The 23,108-nt window shown below is 34.2% G+C and overlaps 2 protein-coding genes across 5 annotated transcripts in view; both read right to left on the reverse strand.

The window, feature by feature from the left end:
• LOC114087098 (kinesin-like protein KIF28P) overlaps positions 1 to 4,262 on the reverse strand; it is an 80,395-nt gene extending 76,133 nt beyond the window's left edge. Inside the window, exon 1 of the mRNA XM_071619671.1 lies at positions 4,179 to 4,262. Coding sequence (XP_071475772.1) covers positions 4,179 to 4,262 — 84 coding nt within the window. The remainder of the gene's footprint in view (positions 1 to 4,178) is intronic.
• Positions 4,263 to 4,712: 450 nt separating this feature from the next.
• The window catches only part of Ahctf1 (AT-hook containing transcription factor 1), a 62,399-nt gene continuing 44,003 nt past the window's right edge, over positions 4,713 to 23,108 (reverse strand). For 3 of the 4 annotated variants that reach the window (XM_071600004.1, XM_071600003.1, XM_027928573.2), the window contains 10 exons: positions 22,648 to 22,840; positions 21,072 to 21,272; positions 20,308 to 20,719; positions 18,457 to 18,556; positions 16,543 to 16,640; positions 13,161 to 13,345; positions 9,949 to 11,737; positions 8,172 to 8,305; positions 6,919 to 7,001; positions 4,713 to 5,687 (listed from right to left, as the gene is read on the reverse strand). In XM_071600004.1, coding sequence (XP_071456105.1) covers positions 5,495 to 5,687; positions 6,919 to 7,001; positions 8,172 to 8,305; positions 9,949 to 11,737; positions 13,161 to 13,345; positions 16,543 to 16,640; positions 18,457 to 18,556; positions 20,308 to 20,719; positions 21,072 to 21,272; positions 22,648 to 22,840 — 3,388 coding nt within the window. In that variant the 3' untranslated portion in view covers positions 4,713 to 5,494. The remainder of the gene's footprint in view (positions 5,688 to 6,918; positions 7,002 to 8,171; positions 8,306 to 9,948; positions 11,738 to 13,160; positions 13,346 to 16,542; positions 16,641 to 18,456; positions 18,557 to 20,307; positions 20,720 to 21,071; positions 21,273 to 22,647; positions 22,841 to 23,108) is intronic. The other variant, XM_071600001.1, reaches the window with a different exon arrangement.

The raw sequence follows: 23,108 nt of genomic DNA on the forward strand, positions 1-23,108 counted from the left end.
CTCAAACCACCCATGTCCAAGTTGTACATCCAGATGTGATACTGCCAGTTGACAGAAAACACTTCCATTTTGTAGACTGTAACCATTAAATCTGGGGGAGGGAACAAGTGGGAGACACAAGTGGTTTGACCTCCCCTACATTGGTCAGTTATTTCTGACCACAGTGTGAAGGATATCTGGCCCTCCCAACTAGATCCCTGTTGATCCTTTTGGACTCTCTGACTAGAGTCAGATTTATGTCCTGAATTGGTTCTTGAGTTGGCCTCCTTGTCTGGTGTACCCTTTTGCCCTTAGTTTTAAGGATCACTCACAGACCTTGTCCTGTTGGCCAGCACCTGGTTTCACCACACCAGCCCCAGCTGCTGCCTGCTGCTCTGTTGCCTAATAGAAATGATGCCACTAGGATTGTCTTGATGGACAGTGCAGATTTACCCTTGCCAAATACAAAGTGAACATTTTTTTTTTTGTCCATAGTCTTGTTTCCCCTGGAATGCATGCTATTATCAAGACAAAACCTGTACACCCTGTCTGTCACACACCTCATGTCACATGAAAACCCAAGTCGATCCTGTCCTTAGGATACATACTAGGCTACTGGTTAGTTCTTGGGGCTCATGGTGGAAAAAATAATCATTTGTGTAAGTATTGTCTTTTTGTGCATGTGCCTCTACAATTTCTGTGGACTCTGCTTACATGCTGGGTAAATGCCTTAATAACTGAAGGCTCAGGGCACATTGAGGAAAGGTGGGGAGCAGGGGAATGAGATTGTAAGGTTTTTGATATTAGCTTAAGATAGACCAGGGACTTCCAACTCAGAGGAAGTCATGTTTGTCTTGACCACTTCACAAACACTTTTCTCTGATCCAAATCAGAGGATCCACTAGTCTTATTGCTGCCCAGGACCATACATTTCACTCTGTGCAATAAGGATCTAGGGATCTGCCCTTTCCTTGGGTCTAATGGCACCTTATAGATGGTTCTCACACACTGGGACAGGCTTTTCCTAGAATAATAAGTCCAGAAATAAAGCCAGTTAATTTTCAACAAGGCTATCCAAACCATCCAATAGTGATAGATAGCCTTTTCAAGACATAGTGCCAGAACTAGACATTCATGTGCAAAAGAATGAACTTGAACCATATATAAAAATTATCCCCTAATGGATCAAAGAAAGCAAATTTTCATGACCTTGGAATGGGCAAAGGATCTGTAAAGTCCAACAAAACACAAACACTAAAATAAATTGAACCTTGTCAAAATTGTTTCTCCCAGTGGTGCAGACCTGTAATCCCAGCTACTTGGGAGATAGTGAGATAAGAAGATCACAAGTTCAAGGCCAAGCCTTAGCAACTTTATCAAGATGGTTTCAAAATAAAAAATAACAGTGGCAATGTATCCTAGTGGTTCAATTCTTAGTACCAGTAAAGCTTTTGCTTCCATGGGCAACACCAAAAATGTGGGAAAAATAAAAATACAACAAATCATCTATCTGATAAAGAAATGCATCCAGAATCTATAAAGGTCAGTTCATAAGAGAGCCAGGTGTGGGAGCATGTCCTTATTTTCCCAGCTACTCAGAAGGTTCAGGCAGGAGGATCATGTGAGCCCAGCATAGCGGGCAACACAGTCCTGTCTGAATGAGTTAATGAATAAATAAGTGAATGAAAATAGATAATCCAATAAAAAATGAGCAAAGTCTCTCTGAATAGACAATTTTTCCAAGAATGATAAATAGGCATTAAACACATAGAAAAAATGCTTGACATAATTGGTCACTAGGGAAATACAAATAAAAATCATGGAATACATGCCATTTCACATTGACTTGGATGAATATAATCAAAAAGATACCAAGTAATGGCAAAAAGGTGAAGAAATGGAACCCTCATGCACAACTGGTGGGAATGTAAAAGGATGCAGCTGCTTTGGAAAACAACCAGGCATTGATTAAACATTACGAGATGGCACAGCAATTCCATACCTAGGTATAAAACCAAGAGAAATGAAAACACACATCCACAAAAGTTACTGAAAGATTCCTTAGAGGACTATTTACAATAGCCAAAAGGTGAAAATAATTCAGTGTATCAACTGATAAAATGGATAAGCAAAATCTTTGACAAAACATTGTTTTTATAAAGAATGTAAATTTGAGCTGGGTATGGTAGCCCACACCTTTATTTCCAGCTCTACAGGAGGCTGAAATCAGATCAGTCTGTGCAACTTAGCAAGACCTCATCTCAAAAGTGAGGCATCCAGTCACAAAAATATCCAGCACAAAGAAATTGACAGAGGCTGGGTGTGGCTGGCACACACCTGTAATCCCAGCGGCTTGGGAGGCTGAGGCAGGAGGATCAGGAGTTCAAAACCAGCCTCAGCAATGGTGAGGCGCTAGGCAACTCAATGAGACCCTGTCTCTAAATACAAAATAGGGCTGGGGATGTGGCTCAGTGGTGGAGTGCCCCTGAATTCAATCCCCAGTACCAAAAAAAAAAAAAAAAAAAAAAAGGAAAAAAGAAAGAAATTGACAGAAAGAGTAGATTAGTAGTTGTTTATGGGTGGGGAAATAGAATATTTATGGGTTCTCCAAAAAGAACCTTTAGTATAGGCGATGAAATGTTCTAAAACTGTAGTGATGGTTGCATATTATCTGACTATACTAAAAATCTTGAATTGCCAGAGCAAATTGCATTACTCAATAAGAGTTTAAAAGATGGCATCTCGAAGTTGGTTCTCTGATTTCCTAATGAAGACTAGATAGGGAATTAAAGTTGGGCAGTATATGTCACCAGGCCTTATAAACTGTAAAATGGAATTTTTACATAACTGGAAAGTTTTGAGCAAGGAGGTACAAGACACTGACTTTCAGATTTTCTTATTGCTAGGTAAAGAACAACCTGGGAGCCCCAAGATCATGTAGGAGGTATTGCAGTTGTTCAAGTGTGAGACTTACCTACTCCCTCTCCTACAAATCCTTTTCATTAGTTATTTAAAACCTCCAAGTGGTTACTGTAGCAGTATTAGAGGCCAGTGAGAAAAGTGCCTTCAGAATTGCTTTAAGTAGCTTAGAAAAATGCCCCCCCTCCCTTCTGGGGGAAAAGGAATGGCATTTAAATTTACTGGTCATTAATTCTTTGGCATGGTTTGATCAGTTGTCAAGAAACCATGCTACTTCAGAAGCTGTAAATAGTTGTTACACTTAATGTCATCTGATTATATCACTGCTTGGCTACTGAAATATTTTCTGCAACATGGATGAATGTAAAGTTAAGTTATAGAAGTGGGCAAGACCCCATCACATCAAAGGTAAGCATGACATAGTATCCCCATCAGAAAGTTTCTGTAAAGCCTTTGTGTGTTCTATCACTGTCTGTGTCCAAATTTTATTTATTCTTTATAGTCATCTCAAATGTTTCTACTCAATATCTAGGAAGCCTTTTAAGATCTGTCCAGGCAAAATTCGCTAGACCTAACCTTTTTCTGGGTATATTATTTCTTTACTATTATGACAATAAGTATCTTACTGAATCAGATTATTTAGTAAATTTACTTATATTAGACTTAAACTGAAAGCTGCTAGAGAATAAAGGATTTTCCTTTGTGTTCTCAGTTTCTAGTGGTGTTTGATCCTCAGCAGCTGATTAAAAAGTTTACCGAGTGGGTCAGTTCAGAATTACCTTAGAATTTAACCAATGCATTGATACAGATATATGGTTGCTATATATGGTTTCTATAGAGTATAACTGATGAACTATCCTAAAAATGTCGTTAGCAGTGTTTTGGTGAAAAGCAATATAAAAATACATTTATGCATAAATTCATTATAACAGAGTTCATTTAGAATTGGCAATTTGTGTAAAATCTTCTTTTATGGGGGGAGTACATCTATTAAAAACAGTATAATATGGTTATGTTTACCAAATTGCATTGGTTTAAAAAATATTACCTTGACAGTATATCTTTTTATCAATTTTTTTATTGTGCTACTTGTGCAAAGGAATAAAATTAAGTGCTTACTAAATCATATTTAGATCTTTATTAACAAATTCATTTAAATAAGTTTAATATTCCATAAATGACAAGCAGCTTAAATATAAGTTTTATAATTATCATTAAAAAATTAATAAAATCAAAATCAGTTAAATTTTCAAAAAGGCAATGTGACATTTACCACTAACCTGACTAAATGGCCGCACTCGTACTGCTACTATCACACGGTCGCTACTTGGCAGAGGCATTTTCATCATTTTCTCATTGTCCATACTGTTATTTGGTAGAAAAATAATGTAGAAAGCCACACTGCTATGCTTCATACTAAAACATTAAAAGCTTAGCTGACAAAGGCAGTTTGTTTCCAGATCATCAATTATTAATGGTCCATTCATTACACACTATCAATTACCTAGTATAAATTATTTTACAACACTTATTTATTGATGAAATTTATGGCCTGCATCAAGTATCATTACTTCATTGCACAAAGTCTTACTGCAGAAAAAGGGGTGCTTTCATTTTTTTCTTGTTCTTTATCTACTCATCTCTTCCCATTCTCAATCTGTGCCTGAGGTCCTATGATAATTAATTTGCCAGTTTTAAATCCTGAATATTAAGGGAATTCTGTGATTCAGTAAGTTTCTTTATAGCAAGAATATTATAAAATTTATCCAAACTTCTCCCATTATCAATATTAGGCACACACAAGGTGTACTGAATATTGGTAAAACAGATTTATTTTACATTTTCTTCTCAAATCTTTTCATGAGGTTGCTAATAAGCAGTGAACCGGTCAATCTAACCTGGGTAATAAGTCTCTGAATTAAGAGACATTAAAGATAAATAGCCTTAAGCTTGCTGAACAAGAAATGCCAATATTATAGTTAACCACAATGCATTACTTGGAAAACTACTCATTTGAGGTAGGTAGATTACACAAAATTTGTGAAACTACAAAAAGGCAGCAAAATTACATGCCCATAATTCAATTTCAGCATAGTAACAGGCAAAACCAAATAAAAGTACACATTATGATTAGAAATCTTAATCACAAAATCAAAGTGCATAAGTTATAAAATAACAACTTTAAAAAATAATAGTTCAATCACCCTCATTTTAAGATTGGTCTAGTATTTTAACTATAGAGAGAAAAATGGGACAAATGCCTACTAGCATATAAAAATCATTAAGACAGAAATTCCCTTTCAAAAATCTAACAGACACAAACTACTGTTAAGTATACATTTTATTTAACATTCCAATAAGAAGCCATATTTACATATTATATAAATGTATGAAGTCTTAATATAAAATAGAAAAAACACCTGAACTAAAAGAATCACACTCCGTATGGAGTTACTTTACTTACTGAAGACATTCTATTTACAAAAATTTACAATAGTTTATATAAATTATTTTCTTCCAAATTGGATAATTTTTAATAATCCACACAATTTTGATGACTTTACAAACAGGTGTACATTAGAATCTTGGAAAAAAATTATAGCATTTTCCTGCGTAAAACTTGCTTTGGAAAGGAGGATGGTTTCTTTCTGCCCCTTCCAAGAGTTTTTCCTTTAACTTCTGCAGTTTTTCTTGATTTGCTCTTTACTTCTTCAATTGGGCTTGCCAAAGGAGAAATCAGCCTAATTTTTACTGGAGGAGGTGACCAAGAACTTTCTTCTTCTGTATTTCTGAAAGAAAGAATCAATTAAGAATAAATGCATGAAGTAACAAAAATAACTGGTTTTTCATCACTCAAAGATAGCTAACCAAATGCTTTCATTTTCCAAGAGAGGTAATGGATTCAAGAGAAAGTGAAGTACAGCTTTAAAAGTCATGTAAGATAATTAGAGGCAGAGTTAAGGTTGTACTTTTATTTTCTGATATGGATATTTTAAAACAATCACTGCTAAATTTTTCCTTAATTGTTTCACATGTATTAATAAATACTGCTGGGTTACAAGGATAAGTGAACCAAGTCTTAGAAGTCACCTGTAGGATGAGGGCCTAGCAGGCCCAGACAGCCTATGAGAGAAAGCAGTTCTTAAACACCAGCAACTGGCAAATGTATGTATAATTTCAAACATGAAGGAGTTTGTCAAGTATGTTCAAAGCAAATTTATAAGTAAATAGTGTTATTAATTATAGTCAAGAGTCTCATTAAATCAGTTTTGAAAGAAAATGAATTGACACCTTTAATGAATCTGAAATGGAGTAATTTCCCCACAGATGTAGTGAAATAATGGCAGGATTTAAACGTTTACAATTATTTACTAATACTAAAAATATCTTTACTAGTGGAAAGGTGAACCATCCCAATTCCTTCCCAATCCACTACAAAAAGGAAGAACAACTGAGAACTAAACTACCTCCATCACCTTTATTATTTTTTTAAAAATATTTATTATTTTTTTAGTTAAAGGTATACACAATATCTTATTTTTATATGGTGCTGAGGATTGAATCCAGTGCCTCACGCATACTAGGCAAATGCTTTTCCTCTGGGCCACAACCTCAGCCCCATCACCCTTCTTTAAAAAGTGTGAAGACTTTTGTGGTGGCTATATAGAGATCACTTGTTCAACAGCAAAATCAGTCGATGCTAGAAATGACCATAAGAATTTGCCTTTTTTGCCATGTTGGGAATCAAATCCAGGGCATTGTGTCCATTAGTGCTCTACCACTGAGCTACATTCCCCAGTCATAATTTCCCTTTTAGTTTTTATTTATTTTTAAGATTTTTTTTTTAGTTGTAGATGGACACAATACCTTTATTTATTTATATGGTGCTAAGGATTGAGGGCCTTACAACATGCTAGGCAAGTATTCCAGCCATAATTTCCCTTTTTAAATAAGACTTTTCTTAGCTGTAACTTGAAGAAACAAATGGTTAGATATTATAGAATGGAAAGTCATACTTACTTGCTTGCTTGTTTTGTTTTTGCAATCCTGATTCTTTTCACTTTTTGCTCTACCATAGTTTCTCCTGATTTAGTATCATCTTCCTATGGGTCGAAATTTTACAGAGATAAATCCTAAGTAATTAAACATTTGAAATCTAAACAGTTTTTTATCAAAGAGTCAAAGAATATAGCCAAACACTGCAAATAAATTCAAACTTATCCAGTCCAAAACTGACTCCTTCTGTTCTTCAGTAGAAACTCTGGCTAAGATTGCTGCTCTTTATTCCTCACTCCCAAGTCAACTATGCTCCAAGTTTTCTTTTTTATTTTCAATGTTTCTATTTCCAGTGGAAACTGACAATTGCTCTTCCTACTGCTTAGGTCCCCAAATCCAGGATCTTCATCTTTTAGGGATTAGGCTGCCAACAATTTTTTTTTTTCCTGCCTAGAATTCATCTTTCACAAAAATGATCTAATATACAAACATGACTATTGTGAACGAATGTTCCCAGCCTACCCACCCCTGCCATGCATTCTGTACATCTTCTGTCTTCTTGGTCCAGGAATGCCTGTCTCTTCTGCCCTCAGTCTACAGAGGTACTTGGGTATAAATGATTCTTTTTTTTTTTTAATATTTATTTTTTAGTTGGACACAATATCTATCTATCTATCTATTCATCTATCTATCTATGTGGTGCTGAGGATTGAACACAGGGCTTCGCACGTGATAGGCGAGCACTCTACCGCTGAGCCACAATCCCAGCCCTGCATAAATGATTCTGATCAAGCAATGAAATACCTGTTGTTTTTGCCTCTTCAATTAAACTGTATATTTCATTCAACTGTGAGCTGAGTTATTTTTGTGTAATAACCAATTAATGGCAGATAATTCAATAAATGTCTATAAATTAACATTCATATATATAAAGGACTCACAATTCCTAAAGAATTTCCACTCTAGGGTAATGTGTAACTATGCCATTGAATTAACTCTGAAATAAATTCTTTAATGTCACATTAGGGGCTCAAGGACCTATATCATAGATAAACAAACCCAAATAATTCTGATTACCTCCCAAAAGGTAATTTAAATTACAGCTGCCAGTAAATACTATATTATCAGCAACATCAAAGATCTGTCTTAAAAGTAGGATCTTCAAGAGTAGAGACATGATGGTTTGGGGTTTTTACCAAAAATGGCTGCTACCTTTAAAGATTATTCAGGAAATATTTTAAAAATAAAAAGTACACACAAAATCCTATATTCCTTACCAGTTCATCTACAAGCTTGGATGCACTGGATGTATTCTTTCGTCTGGTCCTCAAAGCAGGAGGTGAGAATACAAACTGAGAAGATAAGTCTGAAACTAATTCTTTCAACTGTGCAGGAGCCTCTATTTTTGCAGCTAAAGAAAAGTTGGGGGGAAAAATGTATCTGTATGTATCCAACAAGAAGCTTAGAACAAATGATGCACATTACAAAGATGCAAACATCCCAAAATAGAGAACACAGGGTAGGTACCCCTTAATGACCAAGTTAGGACAAGAGAAATCATGAGGGATAGGGTATGGGGAGAATCTCAGTATCATTTAGGTAAAACAAATGTTTACCTTTAATTGTTTACAAGTATTTAAAGAATCAAACTAAATAATGTTATAATAAAAATATGACATAAAAGGCAGGTACAAAATTGTATAATCCATTAGTTTTTTAATTAAAAAGATTTTTTTTTTTTAGTTGTAGATGGATAGCAGGATCAAACCCAGTGCCTCACACATGCTAGACAAGTGCTCTGCCACTAAGCTACAGCCCAGCCCAACCCCAGTCCCAATCTGTTAGTTTTAATCATTTCTGCTTCTGGAATCATCTTCTCAGAAACTTTCCCCAACTACTTCAAAGCAGTAAGGAAACAAAGTTTAATATCATGTACAAAAATATTCAGCCTTTATCTACTGTTCCTTCCACGTATTCTCATAGATCAGACTATACTATTTTTCTTTCTTTCTTTCTATCTAATCTAATCCAATCTATTCTAATCTATTTTTGGGGTACTGGGGTCTGAACTTGGGGGCACTCAAATCACTGAGCCACATCCCAGCCCTATTTTGTATTTTTATTTAGAAACAGGGTCTCACTGAGTAGCACTCACTTTTGCTGAGGCTGGCTTTGAACTCTAGTTCTTCCTGCCTCAAGCTCCCGAGCCACTGAGATTATAGGTATGCACCACTATGCCTGGCTACAAATCATTTTGAGGACAAATTGTCAATTATATGGGAAAGTTGCTTTCCTGGGCTTGTGATGGATATGTGACTGCAAAATTACAATGCATTTTAAAAAGTTTCATCAGCATAGTGAATATTGGAGATATAAAAAGGGCTGGGAATGTAGTATAATGGTAAACCACTTGCCTATCATGTGCAAGGTCCTGGGTTTGATACCCAGTACCTGGGGTGGGGAGGGGGATAGTGTTTGTGGATATCATTGGGACATAAGCCAATGGCCACAGTTCTTCAATTTAAAGAGCTGATTCTATTTGGAGAGAAATCAAAATTAAGTCATTAGGATATAAGGACAGAATAAAGAGAAACATTATTCTAATGCTATTTCGAAGAAATAAACACTATTCTAATGCTATTTTGAAGAAATAAACACTATGAGCTGGGTACGGAGGTGCACACCTGTAATGCCAGTGAGCCTCAGCAATTTAGCAAGTCCCTAAGCAACTCAGCCAGATCCTGTTGCTAGTAAATATTAAAAAGGCCTGGAGATGTGGCTTGGTGGGTTAAATGTCCCTGGGTTTAATCCCTAGTACCACCCCTCCCCCGCCAAAAAGAAAGAAAAACACTATTGTCAGGTAAATTATAGGATTAAAAAAAGAAAGGAAAAAAAGAAAAAGGCATACTAAATCATATAGAATCCTTGAAATTTCAAAACAAATTTGGAAACATGAAATCTTTGCTTTAAGCCAAATCAAACCACATAGTGCTTTTAAACAAATTTTAGGTTGAAGATTCTGCATATGTAAAATATGAATAAAAATAAAAGTACCTTTCACTTTCCTTGGTACCTCTGCTGCAGGAGGAGAAAATAAAGGCTCATTTTTTGGTTCAGAAAGATCTGGTAACAAGATGGCCTTGCTAGACCTGGTCCTTGTACTACGAGAAGATTTAGCAAAAGTTGAGGTGGCAAGTAATCTTTCTTCTTGGTTATTTGGTTGCTCCTGTGTCATTTCATCTGATACAGAGTGTAATGAACTTTTCTGACATTGATTTTCAGTCTTCTTGGTAAGTTTTTTCTTAGAGCTTGTCACCAAAACAAGTTCCTCATTTGGCACTAGAATGGTTTTTTCTAAAACTGGTTTTCCAACATCAATATTTTCATTTCTAGCTGAGGCATTCCTTGAAGATCTTCGGATGCTAAGAACTCTCTTCTTGGGACTTCTCTCTTCCTTAACAGTCTTAGATCCAACATTTTCTGATGGATTTATTTTCCTTGGTCTACCACGTTTCCTAGTTGTGGCAGGCAAATCAAATTCTGCTTGAAGAATCAACTGGGAGGAATCAAGTTTAGACTCTTCTATCATATCTGACATAGTAACTTCTTTCTCTCTGATCCTTCTACTACGTTTAATAGGCAGTTGGTCATTGGATTTCCCCTCTTGCATATTTTCAGAGGCTTCTGTATCAGCATTTCTCAGCTTTTTCTTGACAGTCTTGCTAGGAGTTGCTATTTTACTAACATTAATTTCAACACTTTCCTGATTTTCTATAGATTTTTTAGTTTTTCTAAGAGTCCTTTTTGTAACAGATGAAAGCTTAACTTCTTTTCTAAAAGAAATTTCTTCAGTTGCTGGTTCCAAAAGCTGAGGTGACTTTAACCTTTTTAGTTCCCTACCTGAAGTAACCTGCAATTCTTGTTCCACTGAATCAATACTATCTAATGTATCTTGATTAGTTTCTTTTTTCTTCCTTCCTCTCCTAGAAATAATAGAATTTTGAGGTATTTGCTGATTCTGAGATTTTCCTTTGATATCAGAATAGGCACTTTCAGAAACCTCAGAAATTTCTTTTGCTTTTCTAGTTTTCTTTATAGATTGTGGCCCCAGCATCTTGGGAGTAGCAAAATCTGCTGACTCCTGCCCTGCTGTAGTGATACTCAGGTTTTGGACACTCTTTCTCATGCGTGTTCTAGAGGAAACCATGTCATCACCCTGGCTAACATTTATAGTCATGGTACTTGTTTCCTGAAAAGTCTTTATCACAGGTTTGACTAATTTGGTAGAACACATTACCTTCTGGCTTATTAAAGGTATGCTTTCATGAACAGACTGTTCCATTACATCTGAAGTAATTTCTTTACTTCTCGTATCTTTAATCACACCTAATAAATTTTCTGCAATTGCTACTTTAATGGGTTCAGGCACATATGGTAAAGTCTCTACCTTTTGGGATTCTTGATCACTAGTTATGATAGATGGAATATCTGCAACATGTCCATGATCATCATGTTCCACACTGTATACAAGTTTTTCCTTGGATGCTGTGTTAGCTGCTTTAGGTAACACATTAGGTGTTGCAGAATCACCTGTCTCAACTTCTCCTTCTTCACCTTCCAATATCAAGGTAAAGTTGCTCTGGGCCACAAAAAGTTCCCCATCTACTTCAGCAATGTCACATTCAGCAGAGTCTTTATTATCAGGTAAGTCACAAAACTGTTGCTCAATAGTATCAAAATTATATTGAAGCTTAAGAGTTCCTGAGGGATATAACTCGTTAAATGAAAGATTTCTGGCCTCTTCTCCTGAATTTTGAACTTCAAGCTTTTCATGTCCAATTACCTAAAATGAATTAAAGATAAGAGACCAGTTAAAAAATTTAAAAATCTATTTTAGCCTAAAGCACGAAGGTTTTTAATGACCATTTATTTTTGGTGTGTGCATTTTTTCAAAATAATGCTACATTTGATATTTGGCACATACTATAAGGTTTACTTTATATATATTCATTTAAAAATTCAGGCCTAAATGAGAATTCAGTCAAAAACAACTATATTCAGAGACTATGACTGTAATTAAACTAGAAATTCCACATTTCCCTAGCTATGACAGTATAAACAAAAAATTGAAAATTATTATGAGACTATTATGAAAATTAAGGATTTTTTCTACTCTTACTCAACAGAAAACTTAACTGGAGAAAAATAACCCCCAAACTATATTTTAATGAAAATCCCCAAATTACCTAACTATCCACACTTTTCTAAACAGCATGATCCCCATAAGGTTGAAGAACAATTCACCTACATAAGCTCCCTTGGGCTAGACTCAATCCTCTTCCCTTTGCTGGGGCTGCATAAACCATGAAATTCCTAAGGCTTTCAAGTTCAGTACCTCTCCTGCAAGGGTTTGGTGGAAGAAGGAATGGTCCTTGCATTTACCTTTTGGTAAGGGAAGGGGAGAAAAAGGAGGAGGTAGAGAGTAACAGAGAGATCTCCTGACCAAGAAGGTAGAACATTACCACCCACCTAGACAATGACATTTTCCCATTCCCCAAACATTGAGATGAGATTGGAAATAGCCTATAAGTGAGGATTCCCATTTACACCATGCCCACATTTTTATTGTTTCACAACTAAAGGAATAGGGACTTTAGCCATCTATTTCACAGCACTCATGAAGATAAATATAGATACTCATAACATTTTAATGTACTCCCCAAACTCCATACACATTTCTATACATAATTTTGAGTTTTTCCTCTTATCATATAAAAATTTGGTCAAATCACAGAAAAACCATAAAACATATTAAGTATAAAAAATGCTTTTTGGAGTTGTTCAGAAATTGAATATCACCCAGGTAAATATCATCCTTACAAAATATGCTTAAGGTAGGGGTAGGGGTATCCTGTTTAATTGTATCTATTCATTTTCATATATAGGCTTCTCAATAGTCTTATTGTCTCTGGAGTAGCCATTGTATGTTTTCTTCTGGCTAAAAAAGCCTTTCATTTGAAGCATATAAGTAAAAATTAAATCATGACTTTTTTTAACAGAAAATTGGTTTTCATGAAAACCAATTTCTTTAAGGACGTGTTCTTTTATTCTGCAAAATATTAATGTATTTAATTAGCACAAATTTTTAGATTTTAATACAGCAGTCAACTAAATGAATACATTAAATTTGAACTATCATATCTTGAAACCTAACTAAACCAAAACTAAAAGACTGACAAAAAAAGTGAAAAGTTAATTTTTTTTACATGAATTTCTTGAGTATCAGGAGAACTGTCAGGAATTGGTAGCTTCTCTTCTGGTATGTCAACACTCTTTTTTAGTACATCAATTTCTAGTTCATGATCTTCTTTTAAGGTATGTTCAGAGATAACAGGACTTTCAGATGTGATGAGCCCAGAGCTTCCACTATCACCAAGGTTACTGGCCACTGCTGTGGGGGGTAGGGGGAAAGAGTTAAGGTTTTTACATTTTAAACTGAAAATCATGTAATTAACAAAGGAAACACAATAGAAAAAGCTATATACCTCACTTGAAAAATTAATTTAAAAAGTCTAAGATCTTAAAAAGGAAAGGTCTTTTTAAAAGGCAAATCCACTTTTTGCCAGGATAATACACATTCAGTTGAAATAATACATATACATAATATAAATTACACATTTAAAACTGGCAACATTGTTTTCTTCCATTGGACTGTAATTCCTATCCTTATTCTGACAGTTTAATATAATGACAAATTCCTGGAGGAAGTGTTCTTCATTATTTTGAAAATTATGTGTTACCTAGTGATTATAAGACAACTAGCTATCTTTGTTAAACCAGTGCAGAATTATACTAGGGACACGCAATCTAGATTTTGACATGGCTATAAAACAGGAGATATCCTTCTTTTGGCAGAAAGCATACAAATAAACACAAATGTACCTTACCACTTTTCAAAATTAGGTGGAGGGGCTCACAAAAATATTCCTTTTATTTTTCTTTTCACCAAATGTTTACATGTCACTAATACTCATAGGTTATATTTAGGTTTAGCATTTGTGAATGTCACAAAAACACTAACCTCAAGGAGAAAAGATGTCTCCAACTTAACTAAAAAAATCCTTTTAAAAAATATTTATTTTTTAGTTACAAGTCAACACAATGTCTTTATTTTTATGTGGTACTAAGGATTGAACCCAGTGCCTCACACATGCTAGGCGGGCACTCTACCTCTGAGCCACAACCTCAACCCACTAAAAATCATTTTTAATGATGAGCACAAATCAATAAAAAGGTAAAAAGATTAAAAAAAAGGCAAACCAGAAAAAATATTCATACTTTTAATAGATAAAAAGCTTATTATCCCTAATAGGCAAATGCTGTAAAATAAAATGAAGATGTTTCCCACCTATCAGTTTGGCAAAAAGGTATGGGAAAATAGGTACTTTTCACTTATCAACATATGAAAATAGCAAAAAATAATAATATTAGAAATCTGAATATTCTTTGACCTAGTAGGTCCATGTCTATCCAACAGAAATCCTGACATAGATTGTCTTGAAGATATATACCCAAGTATAGGCCTACAGAAACAAAACAGTAAAACAAAAAAATAAGAAAAAAAAAAAAAATAAATAATCAGCCCCAAAACAGACCTGTAAATCAATGGTACAGAATAGAGGACACAGACAAACCCACATAATTACAGTTATCTCATATTAGACAAAGGCATCAAAAACATAAATTGGAGAAAAGACAGCCTCTTCAACAAATGGTTCTGGGAAAATTGGAAATCCACACGTAACAAAATGAAATTAAACCTGTATCTCTTACCATGCACAAAACTCAACTCAAAGTGAATCAAGGACCTAGGAATTAAAACAGAGACCTTGCACCTAATGGAAGAAAAAGTAGGCCCAAATGTCCTCCATGTCAGATTAGGCCCCAACTTCCTTAATAAGACTGCTATAGCGCAAGAATTAAAACCAAGAATCAATAAATGGAATGGATTCAAACTAAAAAGCTTCTTCTCAGCAAAAGAAACAATCAGTGAGGTGAATAGAGAACCTACAGAATGGGAGCAAATCTCTACCACAAGCACATCAGATACAGCACTAATCTATAAAGCACCCAAAAACCTTAACACCAAAAAAACCCAACAACAACAACAACAAAAAAAAAACCCACAAATAACCCAATCAACAAATGGGCCAAGGAACTGAACAGAGGATATATAATCAAATCAACAAACATGAAAAAAATGTCCAACATCTCTAGCTATTAAAGAAAAGCAAATCAAAACTACTCTAAGACTTCATTTCACTCCAGTCTGAATGGCAGCTATCAAGAATACAAACAACAAGAAGTGTTGGCTAGGGTGTGGGAAAAAGGCACTCTCATACATTGCTGGTGGGACTGCAAATTGGTGCAGCCAATATGAAAAGCAGTATGGAGATTCCTTGGAAAACTGGGCATGGAACCATTTTTTGACCCAGCTATCCCACTCCTCGGTCTATACCCAAAGGACTTAAAAACAGTATACTACAGGGACACAGCCACATCAATGTTTACAGCAGCACAATTCACAATAGCTATCTTTGTGGAACCACCCAGATGCCCTTCAGTAGATGAACAGATAGGCAAGGCAAACTTTGGTATATATATATACACACAATGCAATATTACACACATCATTAAAAAAGAATAAAATCATGGCATCTGCAGGGAAATGGATGGAGTTGGAGAATATAATGCTAAGTGAAGTAAGCTAATCCCAAAAAACCAAAGGCTGAATAAAACATTGTTTGATATGAGAATGCTGACTCATGTCCACAGGGGGTAATGGAGGAACTTTAGCTAGGATAAAGGGGAGGGTGAGGAAGGGAGCAGGCATGGGGGTAGGAAGGACGGTGGAATGAGTTGGACATCACTGCCCTAAGTACAAGTGTGAAGACAAGAATGGTGTGAAAATATTTTGTATACAACCAGAGACTTGAAAAAATGCACTCTATATGTGTAATATGAAGTGAATTACATTCTGCTGTCATATATAACAAATTAAATAAATTAACAAAACAATTTATAGGAACAGCTTTTATTAAGTGCCAAGCACTATTCTAAATACTTTCCACACATCTGGCTTAATTCTGACAACTATGAAATAAATCTTTTCACACATCTGGCTTAATCCTGACAACTAAGAAATGAATACTATTAATATTTCCATCTTATATTGTTAGTATTCATCAGACAAAAAATACAGAAAAACAAATTTACAGTTAAGGGCAAAGGACTTTTGAGTCAGATAATTACACCTCACATGGTGTCATGAAGATTAAATGATAACACGTATGGAAAGCTATAAGGTTACCAAAGAAAGTAGCTTCACCTCTGTATAATACAGAGAGCGTCTGAGAGTAGGTGTCCCACACCCCAAAACAGGGTTAACTGTGGGGAAAAAAAATTCAATGAATTATACTTATTACTTTCCCTGACTTATTCTTTCATGTTCCAAAATGCCTTACAAGCAACCTATTGTTTTGATAGCTGACATATCTCCTTACAATGCCTTTATTCTAGGGAAGCAAATCAAAAAGAGTGGTAGAAATGAGAGAAGAAATAAAATGAAATAATCAAATGAACACATACATTCATTGTTGTCTGCTCTAATTGTAGAGTTGTAGGCTTCAACAGATATTAATCCTTTATCCAACACTGGTATCTTGGACTTTGGGGTGAGGATTTTCCTTTAGAAATAGAAATGTATACTTTAGCATGTATAAATATCCCACCTTCTCTACCTGCTTTGTCCTACTGCCTCTGTTATTCTGCTGATGAAAATCAAGGTTCAAAGAAATCACCAAACTCATTTTGAATATTATAAAATATGCAAGTGAATTTATAAACAAATAATGCTATACTTGGTTTTCCTACTTTCTATTATTTTACTTTTTCAGTGACAATGACATGACATCAGAGTACAAATAAATCTATTGAAATGCGTGTCAGTATAAATTACACTTTCGCTGATTTTTTTTAATAATCGTGGCCATGTTCTTCAAATAAGCCTGTCAAGTATTATGGAACATTTCCTATATACACAGTAGGATCAGGTTCAATATTTTAAAATTGGAAAAACAGGGTAAAAAGACTTATAATGGGAGACCATTGAAACCTGTATTAACACACATGATAAAAATAAGTTTCAGAATATGCTGACAGCCTTCATATTCTGAGCTGACCCTTCCCTAAAACCCAATTAGGCTGATTTTTAAAATAGAGAATAATGTATTTGAAGTATGTACACATGGATATAAGACTTCCTCAACCACAATGCTTGTAGCAAGGATAAGAGAACAATAAATCACCACAAAATATTAAACTTATATTCAGAAAGGAACTAGAGCTCTGCCAAGATGTTGAATATTCACCTAGTTTCTCAATGAAACCTTTTCTCATGTGAATGCTTTGTTTTATGACTGATGCAATTACCTATCAAATCCACTGTAATAAATAACATTTGTTTTCATTAAAGTTTAAAAAATACTAAAACAATAAAATATTGGATAATCTTTTATTCCACATTTTCAATAAAGGTCTGGGTAAATTCCAGCCATCAAATGTAATGTTTTCTCAGAAATGAAGTATGTGACCAAGTTTGACCTACCAGGTGACTATTGTGTTGCAGATGGTTTGTGAAGTTGCTCATTATTTATTTACTTATAGAGCAATGTTTTAAATTATCACATTTCAGATGAGTTATTTTACTAAATAACCTTTACTACCTCTTAATAATTGAAGCTGCCACTTTTTTGTATCCTCTACAACAGCACTACTACAAGTGCTGACATGCAATCTTGTCTTTAGTCGTAAAATGAAGGAAAAGAGCTTTTGCCAGGTGAACTAATTACTTCATATGGATCAGTTCAGTTGACTTTCAATAAAGGAAGCAGTACACTGATTTACATTCTAATATAAGCTTCTTATAATAGATGATAAACTGTATGGGAATTGGTACCATTTTACCAGATCCTGTTTTGAACAGCAAGCACTATGAATAAATATCACCTAATGCATGGCCTTTTCTGTCAATGAATTTATTTGACAGCATAATATTTTAATTAGTTATCAAAAAACTTGAGTGACTATTGTATGATTGTAAGGAAAAAAATTTCTCTCGGCCATCTCCCCTATGTTCCACTCTGGTTTTACAGGAGTCCTGTGCCTAATCATCCTGAAACTACTAAAAAAAGGAAGCACATGGAATAATACCATAGTTGTGAATGAACTTTTGGTCTTCAACAGAAAGAGTCAAAGAATATTAATATGCCTCAATTCACTAGGTCTTTATATTATAGAAATGTCTAGTAGTATTAAGATTTATTTCATGGTAACTAAATAACACAACTATAAAACTGAACAACTAGGGATACAGGTAATTATTCAAGATGGGAATGTCAAAAATCTAAATGAGCTCTAATACATAAAGAATATTTTGCTATGGGTTCATAATTTCATTAAACTTCTTTGGAAAAATATTTGAAACCATCTTCATAAACTTACCCTTCATGGATTGATGGCACACAAAGTGATGCTTTGGTTCCTTCAGTGGAGCTTAAGTTATTTGATCCTGAAAGGGACTCCTCTGCAACTTTCAAAGTGTCTACAAATCATACAGGTAAAAATATCATTTAAGCTAAATGTTTTATAATTGCACAGGTCTTGAACTATTACTTATTACTGTTTAAGAAGTTGCTAGGCCTGCTTTTTTGTTCTTTTGTGTTTATTTCCTTGGCATCAGATTGTCAGCAGTTCCTTTTACTAATTCTGAGTCAAAGAGCCTCCCTTAACCTCCAACTTTTTACCTTTGGCTGAACAAGTACAATTTATTGCAAATGTTCTACATATATCAATTCACTTAATCCAAAATATTCAAAGAGGTATATCAGAAAAACTAAAGCATAATATTAACACTGTTTATCCCGTATCACCAAGCATACTTAGATAGTTGAACAAGGATTCAAATTTAGTCTATTTTAATCTAGAGTATGTCTTCTATGATTCTGACTCCAACACACACACACACACATATAGATTTCTACTTGGGACTGCCCAATAGGGTAGAAACAATCCATTAAGATATTTATGTACATTCTTTTTTTTTTTTTTTTTAATTATGGTCCTGGGAATGGAAACCAGGGCTTCATGCATGCTAGGCAAGCATTTTACCACAGAGGTGCATTCCTAAGCCCTTTTTAAAAAAATGTATTTTGAGAGAGGGTCTAATTAAGTTGTCTGGGCAAGGCTCAAATTTGCAATACTCCTGGCCTCAGCCTCCCAAATAGTTGGGACTACAGGTATTTACCATACCTGGCTCTTCTATGAACATTCTATTCTAATATTTATCATTTAAACATTTAATGGAATTATGACACAGAAAAAAAAAACAGTGTTTATCTCTAGACATACACTACTTCAGCAGACTCCTGAATTTAACAGAGAAATTAATAATATGTAACAGAGACATCACAATCCAAATGCCATTGGACTCACTTCATGGGCCTTTGGACATTTATCTTGATTGTTCTGTGATTGTTTTGGCAGTAAGGACGGAATATAGAACAAATATCCTGCTCTGTGAGCAGAATTTTCATAAATTAAGACTGCTGAATAAGTTAAAAATTGCAGCAACAATCTATTCCGTAAAGTTATTACTACATCCATTATTTATGGGAATATTCTCTAATCAGACTGCTGAACCTTGCATTTCCATCCTTAAACATTAGTATTCTTTTCCAAATTTCATGGCCAGATTAAAAAGCATACTAAGTTCCTCTCTCTTCAAAGCTCATATATACTTATGGAACAATGTAAGCAATACTTATAACTGAAAAAGGTTTTGACACTACGCGCATATATTATTTAATCTTGATCTTCACGCTTTCCTTATGGTGAAAAGAAACCTATTACAAAATTTATTAAGGTTGAGGAGAAAGCAGAAGGGATATGAAAAAGTGAGGAATGGTGGCATCTGACCAAACTTTCTTATGTACATTTATAAATATACCCCAATGAATTAATCTTTATGAATAATGGACAAATTTTTAAAAATAATAATACATACAAGATCAGGAAAGCAGAGGGAGGAAAGGGGGGGGGGAAATTTTGGAGACTAAATTGAAAACCTCAATGGTTTTACTATAATGCACTAAAGAAGAATTTTTTTAAGGAATATCAATGGCAATTTTTAAAATTTTTTAGCTTTTAGGTGGACACAATATCTTTATTTTATTTTTATGTGGTGCTGAGGATCAAACCCAGTGCCTCACGCATGCCAGGCGAGTGTGCTACTACTTGAGCCATATCCCCAGCCCTATCAATGGCAATTTTTAATATGTGGAAACGAGCTCTTACCCATCTGTTTTTCCTCATCTGGAGGAATTACTTGTGACTCAAACACATCTTTATCTTCATCTTTCTTGATTTGCTCAGTTAAATTAGTATTTAGTTCAGTGGAAGACTCTCCTGACTGGGAGGACAAAAAAATATCTTCAAACTCTTCTGGTGATGGTGCATCTTGATATTCTAAGGTGGTCTGGTCTGATCTGGTTGAAGCATTGCTTTCTTTGCTCACATCTAGTTTCTCCAAACTTTGTGAGGATGCGTCCAGTGACCCTGTATCCATTTCTTGAGGGTCCTTTTCTGAGCTATTTACAAGAAAAGGTATGGTTTCCTCTTTGCTCTTCGGCCATTCATTTTCTGCTGGAACTCCACATTTATGAAAAGATGCAGTGATAAATGCTTCTGGGTTACTGTTATCTGCAGGCTGTTAACAGACAACCAAATAGGAACTTAAGAAGTACTACACAGAATAAACAAAACAAAACTTTTTTAAAAAGCCCACAGACTGACTTAGGAAGTCTGAATTCTAGTGCCATTTCTGCCACCAATATATGCAATTCACTTGGTACTTTCAAGCCCAATTTTGTTTTTTATCTGTAAGAGGCTTAGCCATTGCCCTCATGTTTCCTTCAGAACTGTTTTGTAAATTCAAGTCAATCTATAAAATTGCATATAAAAATCCATAGTGAGGTTATTTAAATTGATTTATCACACTTTTTACTTGTAAGAGCTAATACAATCTTTGAGTCTTTTTTCCCTATTATAATCAAACTTACTGCAGTAGTCCATTTTGTGTTCATTTCTTCTTCCATGAATGAAATTTTAGTTTCTTTAAGTCGCAAAGGAGGAGTAAGAGACCTTCCAGGTGATGTAGAGGGAGATGCTAAAGGTGTTCGAAGGCCAGACCTTAGGATAGATTGAGGAGTAAACTCGGCAAATCCAGAAGAAGCAACTGACATAACCAAACTTTTAGCTTTCTAAAACAAAGAGCAAATGGAATTCTATTAGTGTTTATAAAAGGCATTTACGTAAGTATTTACTGGGGCATTTGAGTGACAATTGTGGTTATAGTCTCATTTTCAATAAACACATAAGTAGAAATTTTTATTTCAGATTGATTGGAAGAAAAAAAATTCTATCAGTGCTTTCTATATTTAAGGCTATTAAACTTAAAATTGTATCCATAAAAAATACAATGCCAATTAGTAAGATAAATTTAAGAAACAAAGTCTTACATTAAAGAGAGAACTGTGTGTACTGAACACAAAATTAATCTAAACTTTTTTTTATGTCTTAGGGAAAAAAAAATCCATACAAGTATTAATAACGTATTAGATTTAGTAATAATGAATACATATAATTCAAAATTAGCACTTAATTTAGTAGAAATAATTCCTTCACTTAATTTGTCCACTAAAGACCCAGTAACCAGATTACTGAATCCCATTAATGAGTGCTGTTAGACACATTATAAGATTATTATAACCAAATACTCTTTTGGCAAGACGAACAAAATCATTCCCTAATATAATTTCACTTGAACTTTTTGAACTTAGCTGGAGAAAATACAAAACCAGTTTTTATTTTTGGACAGATGAAAAGATTAGAAATACAATACTGGATTGTGTCAGGAACCTAAAAATCCTATCAACCTTCTTTTAATAACTATTTTAGAAATAGCACTTAGTTATCTTTCATTCAATTTGAAAAATAAGAATTTTCTAGCTTTACTGATCTCTGGAAAGAGAACCCAGAAACAACAACAACAAAAAGAAAGCTTCTAGGATTCAATATAGAATACTGAACAAGGAGCAAGGAGATAACATATATGAAAATACTTTGAAAACGAAAAGATTATTGTTACAAGTTATCACAAGTTTAGTTTTGTTGTTTTCTCAATAATAATTTATCAGAAAGGAGGGAGGAAAAGGTTATTTAGACACTAATAAACTAGGAGTAGGAATAGTTCATGGTCAGAAAAATTTCTTAAAAATGTAAAAACTAAAAATTATTTAACAGAAGGAAAAAATAAGTGCATACTATCAGCAAAATTATATCAACATATATAAAAATCAAAAGCTTAAAATTATTTTGAAAAGGACAAAGGCCAATTTATAATAACCATTCAGAGCTTTGTATAATATTCAAGACAATGTGATCATTATTATTAAATTTAATCAACCCAGTTTAAGAAGATGCAAAAGTATAGCAAGTATTTTGGAAAGACAGCCATGAAAATTAAAGTGAAAAACAGCTATTGACTATTCAGTTACAAATAGCTTATTTTCTCTGTGCTATTTGAAACTAAGAACACTCTTGCTTTACTATGAATGCTAGGGACATAATACTAACCTTAACTACAAGAGGAGTCTCAAGTAAATGCAATTCTGCAGACTTGGAGGTATTCTGATGTGATTCTTTTGACTGTGAACCAAATGGCAAAGAACTGGATACTAGGCATAAAGGAGATCTTGTGGGGCTTTGCTGAATAAACCCCAAAGGTTGAGAAGGTCGGGGGATAGGATGAATAACCAAATCTAGTAATCTGTAATCAGAACATACTTATGAATAGAAGAATTCTGGTAAATTATTAACTAAATTATTCTGATGAAACAAAAGAATTTTAATATTCAATGTTATTGTTATGATTTATATATTCACTAATAAATACCATAAAAACATGTAAACACACTTAGCCACCATTGAAAACTATTTCAGTAGCAAAAAAATAATTAGGAATTTTAGAAACAATTTAAGAACAAAGAATTCTAGTTGTCCCCTGATCACAATATTTTTCAGTAGTGGGGATTTAA

This window comes from Marmota flaviventris, chromosome 12 (genome assembly GCF_047511675.1).
Source record: "Marmota flaviventris isolate mMarFla1 chromosome 12, mMarFla1.hap1, whole genome shotgun sequence".
NCBI classification, from domain to species: Eukaryota; Metazoa; Chordata; class Mammalia; order Rodentia; family Sciuridae; genus Marmota; species Marmota flaviventris.